This window comes from Phalacrocorax carbo, chromosome 13 (assembly GCF_963921805.1).
Source record: "Phalacrocorax carbo chromosome 13, bPhaCar2.1, whole genome shotgun sequence".
NCBI classification, from domain to species: domain Eukaryota; kingdom Metazoa; phylum Chordata; class Aves; order Suliformes; family Phalacrocoracidae; genus Phalacrocorax; species Phalacrocorax carbo.
In genome coordinates this window covers 5,393,789-5,417,986 of record NC_087525.1, presented here as the reverse complement: position 1 = coordinate 5,417,986, position 24,198 = coordinate 5,393,789, and the positions used below count along the sequence as shown (strand labels likewise).

General features: G+C 58.8%; 2 protein-coding genes across 3 annotated transcripts in view; one reads left to right on the top strand and one right to left on the bottom strand.

The window, feature by feature from the left end:
• Positions 1 to 498: 498 nt before the first annotated feature.
• LOC135315591 (prosaposin-like) lies at positions 499 to 8,568 on the top strand. The gene is made up of 15 exons (XM_064464646.1): positions 499 to 627; positions 3,982 to 4,106; positions 4,467 to 4,541; positions 4,637 to 4,762; positions 4,970 to 5,164; positions 5,476 to 5,619; positions 5,780 to 5,836; positions 6,085 to 6,093; positions 6,217 to 6,324; positions 6,523 to 6,609; positions 6,722 to 6,905; positions 7,001 to 7,170; positions 7,251 to 7,331; positions 7,503 to 7,610; positions 7,700 to 8,568. The coding sequence occupies exons 1-15, from the start codon at positions 567 to 569 to the stop codon at positions 7,733 to 7,735; spliced, it is 1,566 nt and encodes a 521-aa protein (XP_064320716.1). The 5' UTR covers positions 499 to 566; the 3' UTR covers positions 7,736 to 8,568.
• A 303-nt stretch (positions 8,569 to 8,871) lies between these two features.
• CDH23 (cadherin related 23) overlaps positions 8,872 to 24,198 on the bottom strand; it is a 204,714-nt gene continuing 189,387 nt past the window's right edge. Inside the window, exons 40-68 of one of the 2 annotated variants that reach the window (XM_064464641.1) lie at positions 23,825 to 23,958; positions 23,369 to 23,578; positions 23,051 to 23,158; positions 22,415 to 22,517; positions 21,400 to 21,525; positions 21,110 to 21,313; positions 20,421 to 20,879; positions 19,426 to 19,542; positions 18,594 to 18,818; positions 18,341 to 18,510; positions 17,954 to 18,091; positions 17,693 to 17,812; positions 17,085 to 17,262; positions 16,114 to 16,325; positions 15,385 to 15,579; positions 14,971 to 15,081; positions 14,660 to 14,789; positions 14,219 to 14,482; positions 13,942 to 14,103; positions 13,569 to 13,825; positions 13,191 to 13,288; positions 12,970 to 13,090; positions 12,712 to 12,791; positions 12,341 to 12,381; positions 11,951 to 12,011; positions 11,386 to 11,515; positions 11,181 to 11,303; positions 10,888 to 11,001; positions 8,872 to 9,971 (exon numbers count right to left, since the gene is read on the bottom strand). In XM_064464641.1, coding sequence (XP_064320711.1) covers positions 9,645 to 9,971; positions 10,888 to 11,001; positions 11,181 to 11,303; positions 11,386 to 11,515; positions 11,951 to 12,011; positions 12,341 to 12,381; positions 12,712 to 12,791; positions 12,970 to 13,090; positions 13,191 to 13,288; positions 13,569 to 13,825; positions 13,942 to 14,103; positions 14,219 to 14,482; positions 14,660 to 14,789; positions 14,971 to 15,081; positions 15,385 to 15,579; positions 16,114 to 16,325; positions 17,085 to 17,262; positions 17,693 to 17,812; positions 17,954 to 18,091; positions 18,341 to 18,510; positions 18,594 to 18,818; positions 19,426 to 19,542; positions 20,421 to 20,879; positions 21,110 to 21,313; positions 21,400 to 21,525; positions 22,415 to 22,517; positions 23,051 to 23,158; positions 23,369 to 23,578; positions 23,825 to 23,958 — 4,718 coding nt within the window. In that variant the 3' untranslated portion in view covers positions 8,872 to 9,644. The remainder of the gene's footprint in view (positions 9,972 to 10,887; positions 11,002 to 11,180; positions 11,304 to 11,385; positions 11,516 to 11,950; positions 12,012 to 12,340; positions 12,382 to 12,711; positions 12,792 to 12,969; positions 13,091 to 13,190; positions 13,289 to 13,568; positions 13,826 to 13,941; positions 14,104 to 14,218; positions 14,483 to 14,659; positions 14,790 to 14,970; positions 15,082 to 15,384; positions 15,580 to 16,113; positions 16,326 to 17,084; positions 17,263 to 17,692; positions 17,813 to 17,953; positions 18,092 to 18,340; positions 18,511 to 18,593; positions 18,819 to 19,425; positions 19,543 to 20,420; positions 20,880 to 21,109; positions 21,314 to 21,399; positions 21,526 to 22,414; positions 22,518 to 23,050; positions 23,159 to 23,368; positions 23,579 to 23,824; positions 23,959 to 24,198) is intronic. The other variant, XM_064464642.1, reaches the window with a different exon arrangement.

Here is a 24,198-nt window from a genome sequence, read left to right as displayed (position 1 = left end):
GTGTTGCAATTTGTCTTGCGCAGGCGGGAGGGAGTTCTTGCTGAAGCTGCCTGATGTCAGGCTTCGTTGCCGACTTGCATTTATTGTGGCTTTCCTTTTATTTTATTCAAAATAATCTTTTAAATGCTTTAAGCAAACCGCTGCCTCCAAATACACCATTAGTTCACTTATCTTAAAGACCAGTGATGTTAATATCTACGCCGCTGACCTTTTGGGTAAGGAATGATGCTCTATTTGGCAAAGAACACAGAAAAGGTCGATGTCGCGCGGCCCTAGGACTGCTCCCCTGCTGCGCCCACCCTTCGCAGCCAGCAGTGGTGAGGTTAGTGCTGAGCAGCAGGTTCTGGGCTGGTTTTGGCATCCTGGGAATACCTGCCTGGCTCTGGTCCCTCCCTCCACTTGCAGGCTGGTGTGATCATTTTATAATGAAGGCGTAAGGAGAGGGGTGTGGTAATTGCTCTGCGTAGGTGTGGGTTCTCACTGCTTCTCCCAACCCATCCAAGATTCCTCAGTCTGGGAGCAGCACAGGAGAGGAACCAGCCACTGAGGACTATCTCAGGAACGGCATGGAGAGCAAATGGAGTGGCTGGGTGCTGATCCTTTCTGTGTGCCTGGGCTCCTACCAAGGTAAGGCCAGGCCTGCGGGTAGGACTTGAGGAGAGCCCAGAAAACCCCTCTGGACCCCAAAACTATTCCCAGCTCTAGTGTTTAAGCTCCGTAGTGCGCTCCATAGTTTTGGAGTGATGCCAGAGCAGAGCCGGGGCAGGCGCCACCACCCGGCTGCTTCACCTCTTGCCCACCTGGACGTGAGCGTTGCAACTTCTGCCCTTAGAGATGATCTTGGGGCAAAAAGCAGTTTTGTTCCTTCTGTTCCCCGGTCAGCGGGGAGTTGGATGGCATCGGTGTTTTGCTCAGGGTATGGAAGGAGGGAAGCCAGCCAAAACCAGCGCAGGTGTCTCGGCAGCGATGGGGGCAAGGGCTGCCTCACGACCTGGCTGCATACGTGCCTTTTGGGGGAAACTCCTCGGTTGTCCTCGCACACCCGAGTGACCCTGGTGCTGCCTAATCCCGCCCTTTTCCGTAGGGGCCTTGTAAGGGGCGCGGGCGGCAGGAAACCTCTTCCCCTGTGGCTTGCTGAGCTCTGAGGAGGGTGATGGGGCGCAGCGCTGCAGCCTGAGCCCCTTTGGAGACCTTGCATCACCCGGGCTTTGGGTATCTGTGAGCAAATCCTACCTGTGGATGAGCTCCTGCTGCTGCTCCCTAGCTACCCCCCGCAACAAGAGTGAGAAAGTGATAACCTGGCTTATCCTCCCCACCCATCGCCAGGAAACAAGTGGGGAAGAGCCTGTTTCTGACCTCTGGTCCTTGCTTGAGGGGAAATCACTTTTTCCAGGGGGAATTTCCCTGAAGAAGCCACGGATCCCTGCTGTTGTAGGCAAAAAAACCCCATCCCCTTTTAGAAGGAAGAGCCCCATTTGTGCCCTAATTACCCCAGGCTTGGACCTTTGGGCTCCTCTGACATGACCTGCCCAGGCACCACTTTTGCGGTGGAGGACTCGTGACTGCGCACGCGTGGCCTGACGGTTGCGGGGGGATGTGCCAAAATGCTCCAACCGGCAACAGGCAGAGCAGGAAAGTTCACCCGCGATCGGCACGTCCGTCCTTCGGGCGACGCCTGCCCTGGAAGCCGGCGGCTGCTCTGGCGGCGGCGGCGGCTTGACTGCAGAGCGCAGTCGGGCTGGGGGGGCTGCAGGACCGGGGGATGCTGCGTCCTTCGCCAAAAATCAAGAAGGATTTTGATGGTGGGAAGAGTGTATTTACGGTTTTTGCTGTAACAGGGGTGTGCGCCCAGCTGGGAACTGGGGCGCTGGGGCCCACGCCGCCGCCCCCGGGGTTTACGTCACAACCTGCTCGCCAGGCTTGGCTGGCTTGGCCGGCACGCTCTAGGGCTCTGTGTAATGCCAGCACGGCCCTGCTAGATCTGGAGCTCAGTGCTGGATCCCCCCTGAGCAAAGCCCACCCCACCCTGGGGGCCTGGCAGCTGGGGATGGGCAGCACGGGCTGGCCTGGGGCCGCTGTGGGACCATGGCAGCATCCCTGCCACGACCCTGCTCTGTTCCAGGGCTTTGCCAAAAGCAGCATCGTCCCATGTCCTGCTGCCTGGGTGCCCCATCGGCATGAGGTGGCTCCAGCACGGCTTTGAAATGTGGAGAGGAGCTCACCGGGCACCGGTTGCTCCAGTTGCTTGCCCCGCGGCGATGCTTTCCACCCAGGGAAGCTCTCAGCAGATGGGCGTTATTATTGTTATTAATTATTTTTCCGGCCCAGCACTTGTTTCCTGAGTTTCAGCTTGAGCAGAGTGAGGAGTAAGCGCTGAGCTGAGCTGAAAGCCACCGCGAGCCAGAAAACTACAGGTCCAAACCACTGGTGTCCTTTAGAGCAGCAAAATCCCCCCATGGCATTGCTGGCACCATCCCTACGCCACTGGTCCGATCTCCAGCACGGGGCTGCGGGAGATGCTCCTGTCTGCGGGTCAGGCAGGACCAGCTCAGAAACAAGCTGTGGGTTGTTGCCTCCCCTCTCCTTTTTTTATTGGGTGCTGCCCCTTAATGCTTCTGCTGACCTGCCATTCCTGTTTGCCCTGATGCTAGTGCCAGGGTTAAAAAAAAACAAACCAAAAACATATATCTCTCAGCTGATGCGGCGACGGTGGTATCGTGCTGCTGGAGAGGTGTGTGGGAAGCTGCCCATGGGAACCCGGGGGGACTCACCCTGCCCCGGGGCTTGCTCCTGTCCCGATGCTGCCATCAGCCTGATGGAGTAATTGGGGCTGAAACGCCGCCCAGCACCCACCGAGCTGTGCCAGCGCTTTTGGGAGCAGGTGGGGCTGGGGGCGGGCAGGGGGGCTCCGGGGACTTGCCAGGATGGCCCTGGTCACGTCAAGGTGCTGCCCCAACACATCCTGTGGGTGCATTGCCAGAATCAGGCATGCTGAAAAAGCAGCTTTTAGGGAGAAACCTGATAAGGGGAGGGTGGGTGGAAGGAGCAGTTTCTGCCTTTGGCTTTATTCCTGCTGTGCAAAATCGTATGGCCAGGGCTGGGTGGTGAAAGCTGGATGCAAGTTCTCTGGGAGGGGGTTGTGCGTTGCTTAAAAATGCCAGCTGCAAGAGGGTATGCAGCAGGGTCTGTCCATCCGCTTGTCCATGTGCTGCTCCCCATGTGTCCGCCGACTTTCCGGAGCAGCTCCTCAGCCAAAGTAGGGCAACGAAGGGCTTGGGTTGTGCTGGCTCCGTGCCGCCTCCTCAGCTGCATCCTGGGTGGGTGCAGCCCCTGGTGGGAGTAAATACACGTCCCAGTGCGAATGAATCCTGACACACCGAGGTGGCAATTACGCTGGCAGCATTGCGCCACGCCACCGCGCTGCCCCGGTGGCTGGGGCGGGCGATGCCACCGCTGCCGCGTTGAGGATTTGCAGCCAGGAGAAACTGCGGTCCTTGGGAGGAAATGGAAAGAAAAAACCACCTAAAACCAGGGTTGCTCAATCATTGCCGGGAGCGCCGGCACGGCTAACCGGCTGCTGTGTGGGGCTGAGTGCTGACATCCCCAGTTTGCTCATTTTGCAAGATTTACTGCTGTTTTTCTTTAGCAGCTGCCTCCCGGGTGTGTTGGAGAGTGCTGCAAGGCTGAGAATGAGCCCCCAGATTCACTTTGCTTTTGTCACTGGCCCAAAGCTGCTGCGACATCCCGTTGGAAAAGCTGGCGGGGCGCAGTGGCCCAGCAAAGCTGGGCTTCAAAAAATAATCTCTAAGACCCAGCAACTGCACCGCCATTGCAAAAGCTGAGGGTGAATCACAGCGGGAGGGTGAGGAGCATTGCCCTTGGCTCGCAGGGCAGGGCTGGGGTTGGGGTGCTGGGTTGGGGTGGTGCAGGAGCTGGTCTTGGGATGCCCCAGGGGCTGACAGTCTCCTCTCCCCCCTGCAGCCGCAGCCAGCCCCCTCCCCGAGTGCAGCGAGCGGCCGGAGGATTGGTGCCGCGATGTGGTGACGGCGGCCAAGTGCGGGACGCTGGCGCTCTGTCGGCTCACAGTCTGGGACCAGGCCCTGGGGGTAACCGCACCGGGAGCGGGGCGATGCGGGGTGATGGAGAGATGCGCCCACCCCGCCCCAAAATGCGGGGCTTGGGGGAAGAAGCCCAGCCTCGCTGCCCTGAAGGTGGCCACCCAGAGGAGCATCCACTGATGCTCTCTAGCAGCTTGTTGTAAGCCGGCAAGGCTGCCTAACTGGGTGGGTGGGGCTCAGGTAGGACTGGGACTCTGCAGGGTGAGCGGCAAAAATGAGTGGGTACCCCAGGATATGCCCAAGTGTCTCTTGGCGGGGTGTTTTTGTGGTAGAGGGGTGGGATTTGGGGAGCAAGCGGGGGGGTCCGGGTGCCATCGCAGCAGCCTGACGCTTGCCCTCGCTCAGCAGAAGGGGATCCCATGTCACCTGTGCCAGATGGCAGTCTCCATGGTGGGCAAGATCCTGCAGGACAACTGCACTGAGGTGGGTCCCAGTCATGGGGGGGGGTGCGGGGCTGGTGTGTCCCCCCCCAACACTGCAGGGTCAGCCCAGCCCTGAGCACTCACCTTGTCACCTAGGAAAAGCTGCGGCTCTTCTTGGAGAAGAAATGCCAGTACCTGCCCTTCCAGGACTGGTCAGTCAAGTGCAAGAAGATGGTGGACACCGGCATCCTCGTCCTTGTGCAGCTGGGCAAGCAAGTGATGGTAACTGGTTGGGGGGGCACCCCTTGGGTTTGCATTTCTCCATGGTTTGGGCTGTCTTGGGAGCTTGCAGGGCACGGGAGGCTCTTGGTGCCTGGGACAAAACCTTTGCAAGGTGGAGATGGGGATGGAAATGACCCAGGGATGTGGGGGGGGAACGGGTTGGTGGGACAGACACAGCCCCAAGCTTTCAGTCCTCTGCTCCCCCAGTCGGACCCGAAGGTGGTGTGTGGGACCCTCAAGCTGTGCCAGCCTCGGGAGAGCCCCACGGGGGCCCTGAAGTTCCAGGAGCCGCCACCAGCCCGCACGGGCCCCGCTCAGGACTTTGCTGACCTGGTCACCCCCTTCATTGCCAACGTGCCCCTCCTGCTCCATCCCCAGGACCTGCCTGACGACGAGGCCCAGGTACCGCAGCATGGGAACGAACGCCATTGATGCTGCCCCGGGGCGAGAATTACCTAAGCATCGCCTATTTAACAATAATTTTTAAAAATATTAAAAAGTGCTGCACGGATGAAATTAGGGGTGTCACAAATTTGGGGCCGGGATATTGCAGGGTCCAGGGTGGAATCAGAGAGATGCTGTCCAAAAAGCTGCCCCAGATTGCACCGGCATTTAAAGCCCAGCCCTGCAAACCCGGGGAGGGGGGGAGCGGGGAAGGGGGCTAGTTTTATCTGGGGAGTTACGGATGTGTCCCTGCCTGTGTCACCCCGCAGGCGACGGAGGAGGTGTGCGGGGACTGCCTGCAGCTGGTAGCGGCCTTGCAGCTGGAGCTGGGGAGTGACGCCGCCTTCGCCCAGGCGCTGGTGGCCCGCACCGAGGAGGCGTGCGAGGTCCTCGTGCCGGACCTGGCGCAGTGGGTAAGGGTGCCGGCATCCTGCTGGGCTCCCCGCTCCTCCCTCTTGTCACGGGAGCATCTTGTGCAGCCACCTGCTTTCGTGCAGCACCCAGGGGTGCGGGCAGGGGGGGGTGGGGTGGGGTGGCCCTCCTTGGGTGCTGACGCAGTGTCCTCCTGCACAGTGCAAGCGCTACCTGGCCGAATACGGAGACACGGCCGTGCAGCTGCTCCGGCACTTGGTAAGTGGGTGAGCGGCCCCCCGGCGCTGCCAGGGGCGGGTGGGCACTGGCGGGGTGGCCAAGCAGCACAGAGAAGGGGACCTTGCCAGCAGAAGTGGGGTCCTGCTCTTGTCTTTCTAATTAATCCCGCTGTTTTAATATTCCTATAAACTTTTAAATATTTTTTCTTGTCTCTCTGGCTTGCAACCGCTGTAATTCTTTTTTATTTTTTTTTTTTTCTTGCCATTTTCTGCCCTCCCCACCGGCAGCAAGCTGAGGTAAGTCAGACCTGCACCCCGATGGGCTGATACCTCCCTCCATGGGGAAGCAGGAGGCAGGGCACAGAACCACCCTCCTGGGGGGTGATACCCACCTGATTCAGGTGGTCTCCCTCTCCCCAGGACCCAATGGAGCTGTGCGGCCATCTGGGACTCTGCTCCTCTGCCTCTGCACTGCCCCTCCATACGCTGCTCACAGAGAAGGTGACGCAGGTCCTGAGCACGCTGGGGGTAAGTGGGGACCCCCCACTCTGCCGTGCGCCTTAAAACCCAAATGCCGGAAAGGCGGAGCTGTATTTTGCTTTTTTTCCCCTCAAGCACCTCCATTTTTCCAAGGTGGGGAATGTCTTTCCTGGGATTTGATGGCTGGGCAGGATGGGGGTGGCTCTGGGGAGGCTCGGTACACACCCCACCGCCTTCTCCCCACAGGATGGGGAGGGGACCACGCCGCTGTGTGAGATGTGCCAGTTTGTCGTGAAGACGGCTGAGAGCCTCCTGGAGAACAACGTGACGGAGGTGAGCTGCGGTCTGGGGATGCGGGGCCTGGAAGAGGGGGGACAAAGGGGGCAGCAAGGAGTAAGGGGGGGGGGGGGGTCTCCCCATTCCTCAGCCTGCCTTCTCCTGGCAGGAGCAACTGGTGAACGACATTGAGAAGGTGTGCAACATGCTGCCCCACGGCATCATCGGGCAGTGCAAAGACTTCGTCAACTCCTACGGCAAAGCCGTGGTCATCATGCTGCTGGAGGCCACCGACCCAGTGGCCGTCTGCACCATGCTGCGCTGCTGCCCCCGGAGCGGGTACACCCACCGAGGTGAGCTGGGGGTACCCGGGTGGCACCCAGACACTGGGTCCCCAGGGAGTGGGGTGATGGGGGTTGGTGCTAACAGCCCCCACCGTATCCCGCAGGGGCTGCTGCACTGGAGCAGCTGGCGGCGGGTGTGGGCACCATCTGCAATGTCTGCCAGATCGTCATCACCTACTTTGATAACGAGCTGCTGAAGAATGAGACGCTGGTGGAGCTGGGCGACGTGCTGGAGAAGGGCTGTGAGCTGCTGCCCACGCCGCTCACCAGCAAGGTGAGCCAGGAGGGGAGCGCCCAGCCTGGTGGGGACCCCCGAGCCCCCTGCGCCAGGCTCACCCCCTCTGTCCTTCCCAGTGTGAGGCACTCGTGCTGCAGTACGAGCCCGCGGCCGTCCGGCTCCTTGTGCAGATGATGGACCCCACCTTTGTCTGTACCGTAAGTGTCCCTGTGCTGTGGGGCGGCGCCTGCTCCCTGGGGCAGCCCGGACTGAGCTGGGCGTCTTTCGGCCAGGCGTGGGGGAGGCTGGCAGAGGGGCAGTGGGGCCAAGCGGTGCTCATAGGGACTTTTTTCTCCCCCCCCGCCCCACCTTTTTCCTCTGCAATGCAGAAATTAAAAGCCTGCGATTCAGCCAAGGAGGATCTCCTGGGCTTGGACCCCTGTGCCTGGGGCCCACAATACTGGTGCAAGAACATGGCCACGGCTGTCGAGTGTAATGTAAGTGTCAGCCAAGTCCCCTCTCCGGGGTCGGCACGGTGCTCGGGGTCCCTGCCTCCCCCTGCCAGCCCTCTCTGTCTCTCCTGCAGGCCGTTGAGCACTGCCAGCGTCACCTATGGAACTAGGAGCCACCTTCCCGTCTGGCCGGGCTTGCCCCACCACTTTGGTTCAGGATCCCAGACCCCCTCCCTTGGGATGTGCCTGCACACATGGACAGTGATAGCAGGAGCCCACCGGCCTCACCACCCTGGCGGGGACTGTGGGACACCCCAGCTGCCTCTGCTGCTTCCTTTCCCACCCTTGGGGCTTGGATTTCCAAATCAGGTTAAGGGACTCGTTAGTATTTTCAGGACTAGGGATTCAGCCTTGACATCTCTCAGGGCAACTGCAAAAATATCCAACCCCCATCCCCATCCTCATCCCCATCCCACCCTGAACTGCTTGTAAAGCCCAGATTCTGCAACATGGATCCAGCCCTGTGAGCTGGGACAGTTTCTGCTGCCCAAACGCCGGCGCCTGCTCCCGGCCACTGGCAGCCTCACACCACAGGTCTCATTGGCTTTTGGCAAGCCCAGACCTTTGCTGGTCCCTCTTCAAACGGGGGTGGCTTTTTGGTTTGTTTATCTTTTTTTCCCCCGGTCACTAGTTAAAGAAACAAAGTGGATTATATTTGCCTGCAATGCCTGGCTTTGCATGAAGTTTGCAATACACTGATTTGTCCGGCCAATTGCTGGAGATAAGTGTGTGTATATACACACACACACACACAGAGTATCCCCTGAACAAAAAATGAGTGAGTTTGGGAGCAAAAATTGACTTCCATGCACACATCCCTGCCAAGGGGGTCCCATGCTGACCCGGCTGCTGTGGCAGGGGGGCAGCGGGTTGCTGGCTTGTCCCTCCTTGACGTGGGGAGGGGGACACGCCTGCGGCGCCCGGTCCTGAGCGTGCATGGGAGCGTCTCTCTGCAAATAAACTCCTCCCATGAGCCTGGCTGGTTTTCTCCCTCCTCCTTGTGCTGGGGTGCTGGGGGGGGGATGGCAAAGGGGGGGGCAAACCTGGGGGAGGTTTAGCGCTTCCCCCAAAAATCCGGGGTGTAGCAACACCTAAGCTGGCATCTCACGAAGCTGATGAAGGGAGGGGTGAATTAAGGGAAGAAGGGGTTTTTTTTCTCATCAAAAGGCGGTTTGGGTGTGGTGAATCTGGCGCGGCACGGCCGGGGAGGAAGGACAACAGACAGGCTACCCAAAGCCATAGACAGTGTATTTCTGAGTCCCGTAACAGACCGTGCCCGAAACTCTCCACAAGGTTACGATTGGAAACAAACCCCCAAATGAACAAACCCAAAAGCAAGAGAGAAGGGGAAAGAAAAGGGCATAAAGACACGCACGAGCACTCCACATCCAGAAGCCCCAGTTATTGTCAGTCTCTCTCTTTTCCGACGTCGCAACATGTTTTGGTAAAGCCAGCAAAATGGAGAAATGTCTTCGGTTTTTGTTTTTTTTTTTTGCTCTTTCCTTGCTGGAAAGGTGATGTTAATGCCGGACGGCCTCAGCCTCTCCCCACGCTGCCCCGGCCCTCCCTGTGCCCGTGGTCGAGGTGTGATGGCTGCTTGTTCCCAGGCTGCACCTGGGGATGCTGCGGTGGCACATCATCCACACCTTCGATGCGCCTTCACCCCTGTCCAGCCTGGACTCATCAGAGTCGTTCAGCTTTTCTTTTTTTTTTTTTCTTTTTTTTTTTTTTTTAAAAAAACCAACTTTTTTTAATAAGAAAAATAAAAAAAATTTAATGCTTTCATGGATAAATGACAGGTGAGTAAAAGCAAACCGGTCCTGAGAGCCCTTTCCTGGGGCCAAGCTCTCGAAGGCTGCCGGAGTGAACCGCGCCGGTTGGCCTGGGCTCCTTCTGCAGGGGAAGAGGGGGCCAAGTGCCGGCCTCAGGGTGCCCCCGGCCCCTGCCACGGTCCCCCTCGCCCATGCTTTGTCCCCGCTGGCCCCGGCTTGGCTAGAGGAGCACTGCCACCACCGCTCGTCATAGCTCGGTGATCTCCAGCGGGCTCTCCATGATCACCTCCCGCATCTTGTGCAGGGGGGTAGACTTGGCTGACTCGGTGCGGGCATTGTGGTCGCTGTAGCCCCCGCAGTCGGCAGCCAGAGTCTCCAGCGAGCGACCCAGCACCTTCTGGTCGTCCTCGGGCAGGCTGTTGAGGTCGGAGGCAAGCAGTGTGCCCGTGCTGCCGTGCACCACGTGAATGCCATCGGGACCTTTTAGCTCCACTGGCTGCTTGTGTCGGAAGCGGAGGCTGCCCTGGCTGGGGCTGCGCTCCTCTTCCTCCTCCTCCAGCTCCTTCTGGATCAGCTGCAAAAGGTCCATGATGGGAGGGAATCACCACCACGGTCAGAGCAGATCCTGGCTTCCCCACCTCCAAACCTCCTGCAATGCTGGAACCCAGTGGGAGGGATGGGACCCTCCTTTCCTGAGGCAACCTCAGAGCGTGGTGATGAGGATCACCAGCGTGATGATGACCTCCAGCCGGATCACTTGCTCGTCGGGTGGCGTGTCCTGCAGCAGCCCCCGCAGGGGCTCAGGAAGGGGTTTGGCCCCGGGTTGGGATTTGGTTGTACGATGGTGGTGGGGCAGGAGGCAGACAAGGAAAGGAGTCAAGGGAAAGCTGGATGGGCTGGAGGGGGATAAGGGCAAGGAGGGATGGGGTGGGCAGAAGGGCTGATAGGCATCTCCTGTTCCACTGCTCTCCCCCACTCTGTTTGCCCCATGTTTTGCCCCCAGTGAAGAGGGGGAAGGCTGCAGGAGGAGCTGCTTCTCCCCGCAGCAGCTCTCCTGGACCTAAACCCTCTGTCCCAGCCTTTTTGCCTCAAAAACCTGTTGGGTTAATAAGCTCAGAGGAGCAGAGGAGAAAGAAGATGCCCCCGCATGTGTGCAGGGACCTGTAGCTTCTTGGCCAGCCTCAGCAGAGAGAGACGGGGGGTGATGGACAGAGTGGGGTCCTCCCGCAGGTGGGAGAGGCTGAGGAAGAGGGTGCTGCTGATGCTCAGAGGAAACACAGGGCCGTGAGAGCTGGGGCACTGCAGGGAACTGGCAGTCTCAGTGGAAAACCATTGTCTGGCTCATTTCGGTCAAGCAGAGAATGGGGGGACCACTGGGTGATGGGGTCCATGGCTGTGGGGAGCGACGGCAACCTGCGGGGCCGGGAAGACACACTGCATCCCAGAGGGCACGGCAAGCATCTCCCCACATCCATGCACACCCCATCTACCTCCGAGACCGAGGAGCGGTCCCCCAGACTGGCGGTGGCCTTATGCACCATCCGCTGGGCAAAGAGTTTTTTCAAGCGCATGTAATCATCCAGAACCACCTTCAAGAGAGAGCCCTGGGCGGAGGGGGAGAGACGATGAGTTACCCACAGGAGATGGTTTGGTTGGAGGGACACTGGCCTCATCCCAGCTTTTTTTTGAGCAACGTCACCCTCCGGCACTGCAGCTGTGAACCTGGAAGCTGTAGTGGTAGGAGAAGACCCCTTGGCGGAGGATGCCCGCACTCATCACTCACCTTGATGGGTCCCTCCCGCATGATCTGCCCCAGCTTGGCAATGTTGTCGTACTCCTGGATGGCTGCCCGCAGGTAGCGGTCATCCTCGAGCTTGGCTGCAGAGGGCTCTCTCCCAAAGGTCCCCTGCAGGAGGAGAGAGCGGCTGAGGAGGCGGCGCGGGTGTCAGGAGTGGGGAGGAGGTGTCCTGGCAGGGGCTGTGTCTCACGTGGGTGCGGGCAGGGCTGTTCCAGAGGTCGGTGATCTCGCTCAGGTTCTCTGGCAGGTCATCCTCGTGCTCCGCCTGTGCCGCCAGCTCCATGTTCCTGCAGAAGGGGTCCAGCCACACTGGGTTGGCCCTGCCCAGGGGAGAGAAGCAGCCCTCAGCACAAGCAAAGGGTGGCAGCATTCCTAACCCCATCCAGAGCCCGGATGCTGAGATTGCACTGCCTCCTCCTGTCCTGTGCAGGCATGAATTCGGCTGCTGTGGACTCAGAGGTGTGTCGACACCTCCCCGTCATCTCTGCTCACCCCCAAGCCTGGCCAGAGACAAAGTCACAGGAGAAGGCACAAGGTCTTTTGGCTTTGAAAGCTCTCAAGGCAAGCACGCATCCCAGGGCCAGAGTCATGGCCCACATGGCATGCCTGGCCACATCCCGCTGCAGAGCAAAGAGGCATTGCATCGCCACCTCCCATGCATCCCTGGCCGCAAAACGCAAGCATCCCTCTCTTGGGAGCAGGCTGCCATACCATGAGGTAGAAAACTGGGGAAGGGAAGGCAGGGGAGAACTCACCCATCGAAGGAGTACTTGTTGGTGTTTGGCATATCCATGATGTCCATGAAGCCTCTGTTCCCTGCAAAAGGCAAGGGCAGGGGTTACAGGGTGGCACGTCAGCGGGCTGAGCAGCAAACCAGGGGGGCAGCACTTCTTTATCGGGGAAGGCAACTGAGTGACCAAAAAGGCACCGGTGGTGTGAGAAACATGCTGGGATGTGGCTGATAACGTGGCGCCTGGATGCTGAGAAAAGCCTCCCACCATTGCACCTTGCTGGGCAGGATTGCTTCTGACTTACACCCCCCCACCCCCCCCCCCGATATTCCCCATGTCTCCCTGTGTACCCCCTCCATGCTCTTCATGCACCCCACTGTCTCATGCAGCTGGAAAACCCCAAACAATGCTCACCAGTGGAGCCAGCCACTATGGCTTTCAATTTCCTTTTGTGCCTGCGAAAGAAATACAATGAATCAGGGAAGAAAATAAAGAAGATGCTCGGAAGGAGAGGGGAACAATTATTTGCAATAACCCTGCAAACAGCCCTTGTATCCTTAGGATGGCGAGCTTGGCAGGGAGAGGTGCTAACAGTATGAAAACCATTATATTTTGAGGGAAGAGAGGCAATTTCTTAACCCAGGCTGAGCCCCACCGCAGAAGGTGTTGGGAAGCTGATGCTTTCCTTTGCTTGCCAGCACTGCCAGGGCCTGGAGCAGCCACGTGGGTCCCCCTGGCCCATGGGGACATTGTGGCCAGTGGGGCAGAGCCTGGGCATAACTCACACTGTCCGGTAGTACCAGTTCATGAGGATGAAGAGCATGGCAGCCAGGAAGAGCAGGACGGCCAGCACAATGATTGCCATCTAGGAGAGACAGAGGGGTAGTGGCAACCTCCAGCACGGAGCCAGCACCTGGCAGTGGGCACCCGCTCAAATCATTTGGGTGAAACACCTCTCCAGGCCATGGAGGGCCATGGAGGATGGGAAGTGACATCGCCCCACCTGCAAGCAGCAGCCTGCTCCAGCCCCAGCTGGCTGTTACCTGCAGAGCCGACAGGTCGTCGGGGGCCCGGGTGGTGATGGCGGGCTGTACATCCAGCACGTTGTAGTTCCTGAAGAGGTTCCTCAGCTGCTCTTTGTTCTCATCTATCATCTGAATCACTCTGGGAAGAGAAGGATTGCTTGGGCATCTCGATGTTAATGAGGCTCCCGGAGAACTCAGCAGGCCAGGCGCTGGGCTGGGTGATGGGCCAGGTGACATACCGCTCCACATCCAGGATGCGGTTGGTCTCCCTGTTCACCACGTGGATCAGCAGCTCTGTCTGTGCGAAGTTTACCCGACCTTTCTTGTCAACATGGAACTGGGGAGAGACAGCAAAGTCTGCAGTACAGGAGAGCTGTCTCCTCCCAGGGCATGTCCCGAGCATGCCCTGAGGCATGCTTGCATGGCAAGAGACCCTCAAGCCTGGCATGGGGTCCGTCTGGATCCCTTTGATACACCCCAGCTGGGGACGTATCCGTCATCTTCAGAGCTCAGGGGTGCCTATGGTTTATACAGACAGGGCACCCTCCAAGGAGACCTACCAAGCAGCATGTAGAAGGTTACCTGTCATCAAAGCAGCCTCAAAGGCGGGTGATTACCTGCACGTCATCTGTGTTGACGATGGCGCCCGTGATGTTGGAGAGCAGGCTGATGAACTCCTCCTCGAACTGCCTGACTTTGTCGGGGATCTCATTGATGATGATTTTGACCCGCTGGTCGTCCCGCAGGATGTAAATCCCCACAATGGCCGTGTCGTTGTGGCCCGCCAGGTCAGAGGCCACGATGTCCACCACGAAGTAGCCAGGGTTGTAAGCCGTGAAGAGGTCGAAAGTTCGCAGGATCCCATCAAGGGTTCCTGGGGGAAGGACAGTCATAAGCCCAGGATTAGTGACCCTGGCCACGAGGGCACCTTTGGCCACAGGGCCATCTCTGGCCATGGCCCCGTGCTCCAGTGGCATGCAGGGTACGCACCGATGCTGAAGATGTTGGCCACCTCCTCAGAGTCATTGGAGTGCTGCTTGATGTAGCGGATGCCCAAGATGTTGTACAGGACCAGGCTGTTATTGCCCACGTCAGCATCCACTGCGACCACTCTGATCAGCTCTGATCCCACCTTGGCATCGGTGGCAACCCCTTTGAGAGAGAGACGGGACAGGGACCTGGGGCCAGGCTGGCTCTCACTGCCCCTCCATCCATCTAGATTTTCCCCAGAGCATCTCTGGCTCCTGGTGCCCCACCAGACCCTTACCAGCTGTGTACTCTGACTTGGTGAACTGAGGGGACTGGTCATTGATGTCATCCAGGAAAATCCGCACCTCCTGAAGGGTCAGGTCCCCAGCAAGGTCCCAGAGCTGGGCTCTGCCTGCCTTCTGGCCCCGGGGGGGTGACCAGTTCCTCTGGCTGGACGCTTTGACGATGATGGAGTAGTAAGGCTCCTTCTCCCGGTCCAGGTCTCGCAAGACCTGCAGCTTCCCCTCCCGGCTCAGCTGGAAGTTGCTTTCCTGGTTCCCAGCTGGGTGCAGGAAGGGGTCCCCAGTTAGCCCCTTCAGGCTTGGCAACTCTGAAATGCCACCTCACCCATTGACAAGGGCAGAAATGCAGTGAGGAGACGGTGGGAGTGACGGAAACCCTTGGTGAGGGGTGTGAAGGAGGATGCAGAGCTGTCCATCCCGCCCTGCTTGGCACCCACCTGCTATGAAGTAGTAGACGATGGCATTGGAGCCCTCATCCGCGTCCACTGCCCCGGTGACATTCCCCACCACGGTGCCAGGCCGCGAGTGCTCGGGGACGGAGAGCGCCTGGTACTGGGGACTGTCCCTCTGCATGAGACCCCGGGAGAAGGGAGGGCTATGAGCATTGAGGTGGATTTAATTAAAAGAGGACAAATCCCATCATGGTCCCCACTATGGTAACGCCCAGTGCATGCTCCATCACACATGCTCACTGGCATCCCCATCCCTGCATCCCCTGTGTCCCATCCCTTCCATCCCAGCTCCTTACGGGTGGCCTGAGGAAGACGGGCTCATTGTCATCGATGTCATCGAGTGTGACCTGGAGGGGCTGCATGGTCTCATAGGCTGGCTGGCCCTGGTCGCAGGCCACGATGATCAACTAGGGAGACAGGGAGAGAGGAAAAAGGGCCATCCTGGGCAAAGCCATGCAGGCCAGGAGACGTCGCTGAGGCAGGGACAGAGAGGACAGCTGGGTGGTGGAGGGTTTTGGGGGGATTTAACAGGGAATTGGGAGCCGGACGCAACTCTCTGATGATACTTGATAATGACCCAGTTCCTGTTGAAGTGTGACATCTTCATGACTGCGGCAGCTGGCACCATCCCCGCCACATCGCTTGCATCCCACCAGCCCCACACCAGCAACCTTGAGGGCTGCCTGGCCACCCGTGGCCGTGCTGCTCACATTGTATACCGCCTGCTTCTCCCGGTCCAGGCGCTTGGCGGTCTGGATCAGCCCGCTGACTGAGTCGATGCTGAAATACTCCCAGTCTTTGTTCCCCGCCCCGGTTTTCAGCAGGTTGTAGAGCACTGCGCCATTGAGGCCCTCGTCTTTGTCTGTGGCGTAGACCTCGTAGATGTTGGACCGCAGGGGGATCTCCTGCTTGCACATGTACAGACCCTCAGCCCTGGCATTGCATGTGAGTCCCCTGCTCCTCCTGCCCCACCGAACCCCCTTGTATTAGGGTCAGCAGGCTCCCACTGCCCAAAACCCAACTAGGGACTGGCACTGCGGAGCTATGATTCGCTTTGGCAGGGTCGCTGCTCTGTGCATGTGCCGGGGACTGGCTGAGCCAAGCCCAGCTTCCCCAAAAGGAGAAACATCTTAAATGTCAGCATTTTGTCCCTTGTTTATAAACAGGCTCATCATGTAGCACCCGGCTGTTTCCTTATTTTGCATGCTGCTGGGGTTTCTGTTCCCCAAAGCTGCCCCAGCATCCCCACTTGCATGTACGGAGGGGGGCTGTTGCTGACCATCCAGCCCCATGACTCAAACCTTCTTGTCACATCTTAAATCAAGGTCTTGCTCCATCCCCGGTGGAGACAGAGGTTGGATTTTGCCACCAGTAGGCAGGAGAGCTCCCAGGCACAGTCTTGGTGTGCCATGACCCCAGCTCCCTCTCAAAGGGTTTACCTCCTTGATATGCAGGATGGTGCCGTTGGGCGGGCGGACAAAGACAGGGCGGTTGTCATTGATGTCGATGACCTCGATGTGGAGCATGGTGGTCCCCCAGAGAGGAGGACGCCCCTTGTCTGTGGCCACCACAGTCAGGTTGAACCTCTCGTAGGACTGCAAGCGCCGCCGCGACATGACGAGTCCAGAGTCTTTGTTGATCTTGAATGCCTCTGGGGGCAGAAACAACACATCTCTGGCTCAGGACACTTCACACCAGATAAAGTACAATTAGAAACCAGTGTACCAGCTGAAGCACGTGCCTTGAAATTCCTGTCAAGGGGCGATGGAGCAGAGCCAGCTGCCTGAGGCCAGGGGTGCGGATGGTCTCAGGTTTTACAGAGCATCCCTGCCCACTGCCGCATCCCTGCTACTGGGCAGTGCCAAGGCCCCTATTCCCAGGCCACCCCTTGCTGCATGTCACTCCTGCTGAGGCTGGGACAGGGCAGTGGGCAGAGAAGCCCATGGGTCTCAGGAAAATAAACATTTTGCCATTCCCCTCTATGTTTATGCTGGCTTTTGCCTGGTTCCCATCACTCCCCAGGGTGCAGAGATATACTGGATTTCAGGTACTATCACTGTCCATCCACAGCCTCCTAGCCCTTAGCTTTCCTCTAAAGCATGCAGCGAGTTTGCCCTAAGACACACTTGTGTACATGGGAAGTCCTGCTGGGGTGGGGGAGGTAAGAGGATAAGCCAAGGCTGGGCTGCAGGACAAAGGCAGGCAAAGCTGTAACATGCCACGCCATGAGGAACTGGGAACCGTGGAGCAATACTGAAAGTTCCATGCTTTCGGTATTGCTGCCAGGAGTGCGTGTACAACCTTGCTTCAAACCAGCTGCAGGACACGGGACATAGGCTTAGACCCTATGTCTCTTCCGATTGCTGCTCATCATAACCCTGGGGAGGAGCACCCCACTGCCAGCACCTACCTGCTCCAGGGCCCTCGATGCTGTATGTCACCACACCATTATCCCCTTCGTCCAGGTCGGTGGCAGTCATGGTGATCACCGATGTCCCCGCCGGCTCATTCTCGTAGACACTGGTGCTGAACTGGCTCTTGCTGAACTGGGGCCTGAAGTCGTTGATGTCCAGGACCGTGATCAGCACCTTCGACAAAGCACAGCCAGCTGGGTGACGTGAGGCTGGGGATAGATGGGCAGCCCCCATGGGCCGTACCTCTTCCGTGACCCCTGGCTCTGCTGCCGGAGCACAGTGCCCTTCCTGCCATTCGTTTAGCTCCACTAGCTGAATTCCTGCGTCCAACAATGGGAGCTGCTGCGGCAGGGGCACCCATTCATGCTGGAGCACTTGCAGACAATAGCGTCACCCTCCCCTGCCCCATCCCCTCCTGCCAACACTCCATCACACAAAGACTGCTGCGCCATCCACCCCACAGCCCCTGGGGCCATCTGCCCTTCCTTCTGCCTAATTACTCCCCAGAGCCACCAGCAAGCCTGCTGGGGTGGAAAGCCTGAAGTTTAACACCTTCTTCCTGGGGACCACCGCACAAGGGGTGGTGGGAGGAGGAGAGCCCTACCTGCACGGAGTTCTCCCTACGGTTACTGGAGACATCCCCAGGGTTATCCCTGGCCACAGCTGTCAGTGTGTAGTGATCCTTCTTCTCCCGGTCCAGGGCTGACAGGATGTAGATGTCACCCTGCAGGGCACAGAGACCTTCAGGCAGAGCTGGTACTCAAGAAGGGGCAGAAGGTGAGGTGGGGGAGCAAGGCACAAGGTGGGACCATCTCAGCCTCCCCTTCCTTTTCCCAATCTGCTCCGGCCTCAGTTGGCTCCTTACCGTGTTGGGATTTATGCCAAACTTGCCCTCTCCATCCCCCAGGCTGTACTGGATGAGAGCAAACCGCCCAGAATCTGCATCCGTGGCCTTGACCCTCAGGATGACCGTACCCAACGGCACGTCCTCAAAGACAGCTTTCTGCAAGCAAAGGGAGCAGGCAGGACCAGCTGCTGTTTCAGCAGGCAGTAATCAAGGGTGCAGGGTGGCACCCAGGGGTGGGCACAGCTGGACAGAGTACATCAGTGGGTTGACCATTGTCTTCAGACAGTTCAAGCACAGAGAGAGGGAAGAGAAGGTGTCCCTGGAGAAACCCTAGCTCTGTGCCCATCCTTTCCAGGCAGGCACAGCCCAGCCCCGCATGGACTTGGATGGGGGAGCCCAGCTCACCTGGTAGGATGGTTGGCTGAAAATGGGATTGTTGTCGTTGATGTCCACTATCTGGAGGTACACAGGGATCTCAGCAGATCTGCGGGGAGAGCCGTTGTCGGAAGCTCGGACGGTGAAGTTCAGCCACTGCACCTCCTCGTAGTCCACTGTCCTGTTGGCCACGACCTTCCCTAGAGGATGGCAGACCCTGAAATGAGAAAACTGCCCCAGGACACTGACCTGCCCCAGAGTCCCACCTCCCCAGGCCACCAACCTGCCGACTGGTCTTCAAGGCAGGTGTAGCCTTCCGGGGAGAGGTTCAGCAGCTCATAGGTTATCTGCCCATTGGCACCTTTGTCTGGGTCCACTGCTGAGATGGAGATGAGTGTGGTGCCCTGCGTGGCTCCCTCCAGGATCCTCTCAGTGAAATACGTGACCCCAAAGGGGCGGAAGCGAGGTGTGTTGTCATTGACATCCAAGACATTGACTGTCAGCTTGGCTGTGGCCATGGTGGAGACCACAGGGGAAGAGGAGAGGAAGAGGAGAGGTGAGAAAGAGAAGGGAAGGAAGGATGGGAGAAGGGAGGGTTGTAAGGATACAAGCCTGAAACCCCAGGAAAGCCAACTAAATAGAGCGGGTTCATCAAGAAAAATGGCAATATTCAGCAAAGCCACTATGCCCTGAGCTGGCTGTGGGACAGTCTCACCTACTTCAGACCTACTCCTGTGTGTGTGTGCCTGATCTGTGTGTGTCTTCTCACACATGGGCCTGGATTTATCAGGAGCAGGGTGGCAAGATGTCACAGGGATGGTAATGAAGAAATGAGTGTCTCCCACGGTATGATTATGGGCACATGGTCCTCTCCACCCCCAGTGCAGCCCTAGGATGCCTGGCCATTCGCTAAAGGAGGGCTCAGAGGAGAACCCGAACGTTCTGGGAGCTGGTCCAGGACTGCTGCTGTTGGAAGTGTTGCTGGTCAGGGTAGAGAGGGAGGTGGGAGAGCTGCTGGCTACCCAGAAGCTGCCATGGTACCTGGGAAAGACTGTGCCAGCCCCGGGCAGCCACCAGCCTTGGCCCTGCACTGCCTGGCAGGAGCCCATGCTTACCATTGGGCACGCTAACGGAGCGGTCGATGACTTCGCTGGCATTGTCGTGGACGGAGATGGTGACCTCGTAGGTGGCCACCAGTTCCCGGTTGAGGGGGGTTTTGATTTTCACAGCTCCTGGGAATGCCAAAAAGATATGGGTCACAGGCTGTGCCTGCACCCCTGCACCGAGGACGCTCAGCAGACTGGTCTGCGCCAGCCAGCTGTTGCACCCTCCACTGCATGTGCTCTCCTGCCTCTCCCCAAAGCCTAAACAGGGAAAATATTCGATAGCTATGGGAGGACACAACTTATCTTCCCCTGCCCTCCAATTCCTGCCCTGCTGCCTGCTCCGCTCTGCCCAGCTAACTGGGTCTCACACTGCCTCAGCCAGGGTAACTGTTTGGGCTGTGCAGATGAGAGGGGTTTGGGAGCACCTGCTGCTGCTCCCCTGCAGGACCCCATCAACCTTAGCTCAGCATCTGGATGTCTTTAAAGGTCTTGTCCCATATGATTTCCAACACGGGTGCTTTTCTTTCCTGGATGAGCTCTGTCCTTCCAAAACAGATGCAGGGAGCTCCTGGCTCACCTTCCCCGAGGGTAGAGCCCACCACCCACCACTTACCCCAGAGCCGCCCCCCTGCTCCCCCCAGCGAGGGTGCCCGTGTCTGGTCTGCCAAGGCTGAGCAGCCCCTGGCCCGGAGTGGGGCTGCCTGTGATGGTGATGGGTGAGATGGAGGGAGGTGATGGATGGCATGGAGAAAGAAATAAGCACAGACACAGAGACAAACCTGGTGGGCCGAGAGCCGGAAAGTAAAGAAAAGGGTTAGTTAAGTCAGTTGGAGGGAAGAGAGGACAGGGCAGGGTGAGACAGGGCAGCTGGAGGAAGAAAGCAGGAAGGCAGGAGGGGAGCATCATCTCCCCATGCCTTGGACACCTACCTCCAGGCAGAGAAGAAGAAGCGGAAGCGAGGAGAGGGGTCCGTGCCGCCCCTGCCACCCTTCCCGCTCTCCTACCTGTCCTAAAATCCACCGCGAACACTCCTTGCTGGTCGGGCACCAGCGCATCTGTGTCATCACGGGCCACGATCTCCAGTAGGTAGTACTCCAGGCGGGGGTGGAGATCCCGGTCGATGGCGGTCACCTCAGCCACCACGGTGCCAGGGGCGGCTGACTCAGGGACACTGACTGTCTGGATGGGGTTGATGAACTCAGGCCTGCAGTCATTGACGTCATCGATGAAGAGGCTGACGGTGGTGGTGCCCGAGAGCGCCGGTGTGCCCTGGTCCACAGCCACCACCATCAGCCGGTAGGCATCCCGCTCCTCCCGGTCGATGCTGATGTTGGCCACGCGGATCACCCCCGTGGCGGCATCGATCAGGAACCTGTCCTGACTGCCACCCTCAATCCGATAATCCAGCTGCTGGTTGAGGCCACTGTCGGCATCTGTGGCTGTCACCTGGAGGACAGAGAAGCCTGGAAAGGGGGACACAGCCCTCGCAAGTGAGGGTTGGAGGGCAGCAGCAACAAGCCCCCGGTCCCAAGGCAAATGCTGTCAAGCAACAAGGGCAGCCCCAGTTGAAAAATTTTCCCTTCTACCCCATCCTGGCCACCCCTGGCACTGGGAGCTGGATCGTCACAGTCCCGGGGGACACCCAGGTCTTTCCATCACCCACTCTCACATCCAGCCTCAGCTCTCTCCTGACCTGGGGGGCTGTTTTCTCGCAGCCGTGCTGTGATGGACGCCGCCTGGAAGATGGGGCGGTTGTCATTGTCATCCAGGACAGTCACTGTAAGGCTGGCGGTGCTGTTCAGCCCCTCCACATCAAGAGCCATGAGTGTGAACTGCAGGCAAGGGTCCAGCAAAGCCTCTCGGTCTATCACGTCACCGGGCTTCACCGAAATGACACCTGGATGAGGGGAAAAGCCCCGTGACAGACCCAATGTCTGCCTGGCGGCCCTGAGCTGGGGACTGGGACCTGCTGAGCCACCCCACCTGTCCTGTTGTCAATAACAAAGAGGTCCGGGGATGCCTCGAGGAGCTGGTAGGTCACCATGGCGTTGCTGCCCTGGTCACTGTCCAGAGCTAGGATGGGCCCATTGAGCACTGTGACCAGAGTCCCTGGATGGGATGACATGGGTTAGGTAGGGTGGCAGCCCCCTGCGGACCCCCCCGCCCAGTCCCTCTCCCGCCCCGGTGACGCATGAGGGACGGCAATGAATGGATGGAGGAGGTGACAGAGTGGGGCCTCGCGGGGCACGAGGCAGCGGGGGGGGCAGCTGCTGCAGCCTTGCAGACCGACTCGCGGGGCCCAGGCAAGGCGGCGGGACGTCCAGCTAAAAACAAACAGACAGACACATCCGTCAGGTGGGTGGCACCAGCACCCTGCCACCGAGGGCATCACCTGGTGGCACCCAAACCTTTTGGCTGGGAAGTCCCTTGATGGCGGGACAGGGAGGTACCTGAGGTCCTGGAGCAGGGAGTAATTTAAATGGCAAGAAGTTAAAAAAAAAAAAAAAGAAGAGGAATATGTCTAGCAATTTGGCTGGGAAATGTCTACCTGGACAGGCTGGGCTCTTTTATCTCTAACCCCCAGAGCAAGGCAGCTCCAGGTGCTGGTGATGGAGGGATGGCACCCCATCCCATGCAGGGACATTGGGCAGGTTGGTGCCTTCAAGGCTGACTCTAGGACTCAGCTTAGACCATGCGCATGTCTTGCTGTCACCGGCTAAGCAATTCCCAAACGGGGCCGCTTTATCGCAGGGTTGGGTCTGACTTGTGCCGGGAAGGGTTTCCACCAGCAGCATGGACTAAAGCCATGGTCTCCTCGAGGCTGACCTACCTGGGTGGTCAGCAGGAGCCCCTCATACTCAGCATCCCCTTCCCACTGACCTGCAGCCTTTCCCTGCTCAGGGTTGTGTCTCCTGCACGACAGCCAGGAGACACCTCCCCTCCCTCGCCCCCGAAGGGAGTCTCCAGGAGCCATGTAAGGGAGAGAAGGGAGACCTACCTGGGGGCGAATTCTCCATCACCTCGGCCTGGTAAGAGCTCTGGGTGAAGAGGGGGCGGTTGTCATTCTCATCTGCTATGGAAATGACCAGCAGGTCAAAATCCTAAAGGAAAACAGGGACAAGAGGGCTATGACCGCAATGTCCTTTCCTTGAGCTCACCTCCTGCCTCTCCCACTGCTGGTCAAAGCTGGAGCCCTGTGCAGCCACGATGCTGTGCTCCCTGGACCACCCTGGAGGGTCTGCAGGGACCCTCACCACGGGGCTGGGCATCCTTTCCCAGCCTGCACCCCAAAGGGTGGTGTGTGGGATATGGTGGCAGGGCCAAAGGATGCTCTGGTGTCATTGTTGTCCAGCTCTCCAGCCCAACTTTGTCCTACTTTCTGTGACGTCTGCTGCTGTTGCATGGAGTGAACATGAAATTTTGGACTTGCTGTAAATCCTACCACTCCTGTTATTTGATGGGGAGTGGGTTGCAACCTCCTCCTTGTGACCCCCAGGTGTTTTTGGGGGAATGAGGCTGCTATTGAAAACGCTGTGGGTAAATGCACCACCTGCTTCTGGCCCCGGCAGGAGCCCCTTCTCCCATCTGCCCTGCTGCCTGTGCTGCCGGAGGCCCCGGCAGTGTCTGTAATTACCCGCCTGGCATTGCGTATGTTCTCAGGGTTGTCTTTCACCGTGATGGTCAGCCTGTACTCTGCCACCCGCTCTCTATCCAGTGGGCGGTTTACGTAGATGATGCCAGTCTACCAAGAAAAAAGGGAGAAAATAGGTACAGGAGAAGTGAAACGTGCTTACTGGCATCTCCTGCCAGGGCATGGTGAGGGAAGGCAGCATGCCAGATAGCACCCGCGAGTGCCCAGGGAAGGCAGGGCTCTGGGGCCAGGAGTGCCCACCCTCCACGGCCCAGCATCCCAACCCCCGGTGCAGGGCGGCCGCGATCCCCGGGGCCGTACAGTGCTGTTGATGTAGAAGGTGTTCTCCATGTTGCCCGATGTTATGTCGAAGGTCAGGAGGGCGTTTGGCCCCTTGTCTGAATCCCTTGCAAGGACGCGGGTGACAAAGCTGGACACGGGGGTGTTCTCGCTGAGGGTGAGGTTCATTGGGAGGTTGAGGAGCACGGGGTCATTGTCATTGATGTCCAGCACACGGATGCCCACCAGCATCTGCCAGGGAGAGAAGTGGAGAGGGCATGTGGCACCTATTTTCACCCCTCCCATCCTTTTCTTGCCCCCACAGGCAAGAGGTGGGCTTCCCCACTCAGCCCACTACAGCCTGGGGGAGGAAAGTCCCAGGGACAAGGGGAAGGAAGAGGATGGAAGAAGAGACAAGGCAGAGGAGACCCTGAGGAAGGGGCTGGGGATGCAGGATGGTACCCTGCAACACCACCCACGCTGTCCTGGGGGACTCACTGTGGAGCTGAGGGGGGGCACTCCCCGGTCCCGGGCGGCGATAGTGAGGTTGTAGAAGGGGATGTTCTCACGGTCCAGCTCAGCATCCTTCCGCACCCGCAGCTCCCCTTCCACTGGGGAGATCACAAACTCCCCTGCCGGAGACAGCGGGGCCCTGGCTCGTGCTGTGCTGCTGCCAATGGCCTGGCTGCCCAGGGGGGTGGCTTGTTTTGCAGCCAGGGCACAGGCACCACAGCAGGTTTGGGGACAACAGCCCCAGTACCCCATTATTGCAGATATGGGACGACTGTGGGCAGCTGGGCTCTATCCCAGGGACCGGTACACCCACAGGTACCAGCAAGAGCAGGGGACGTGGGTTGAATGGCCAAGTAAGA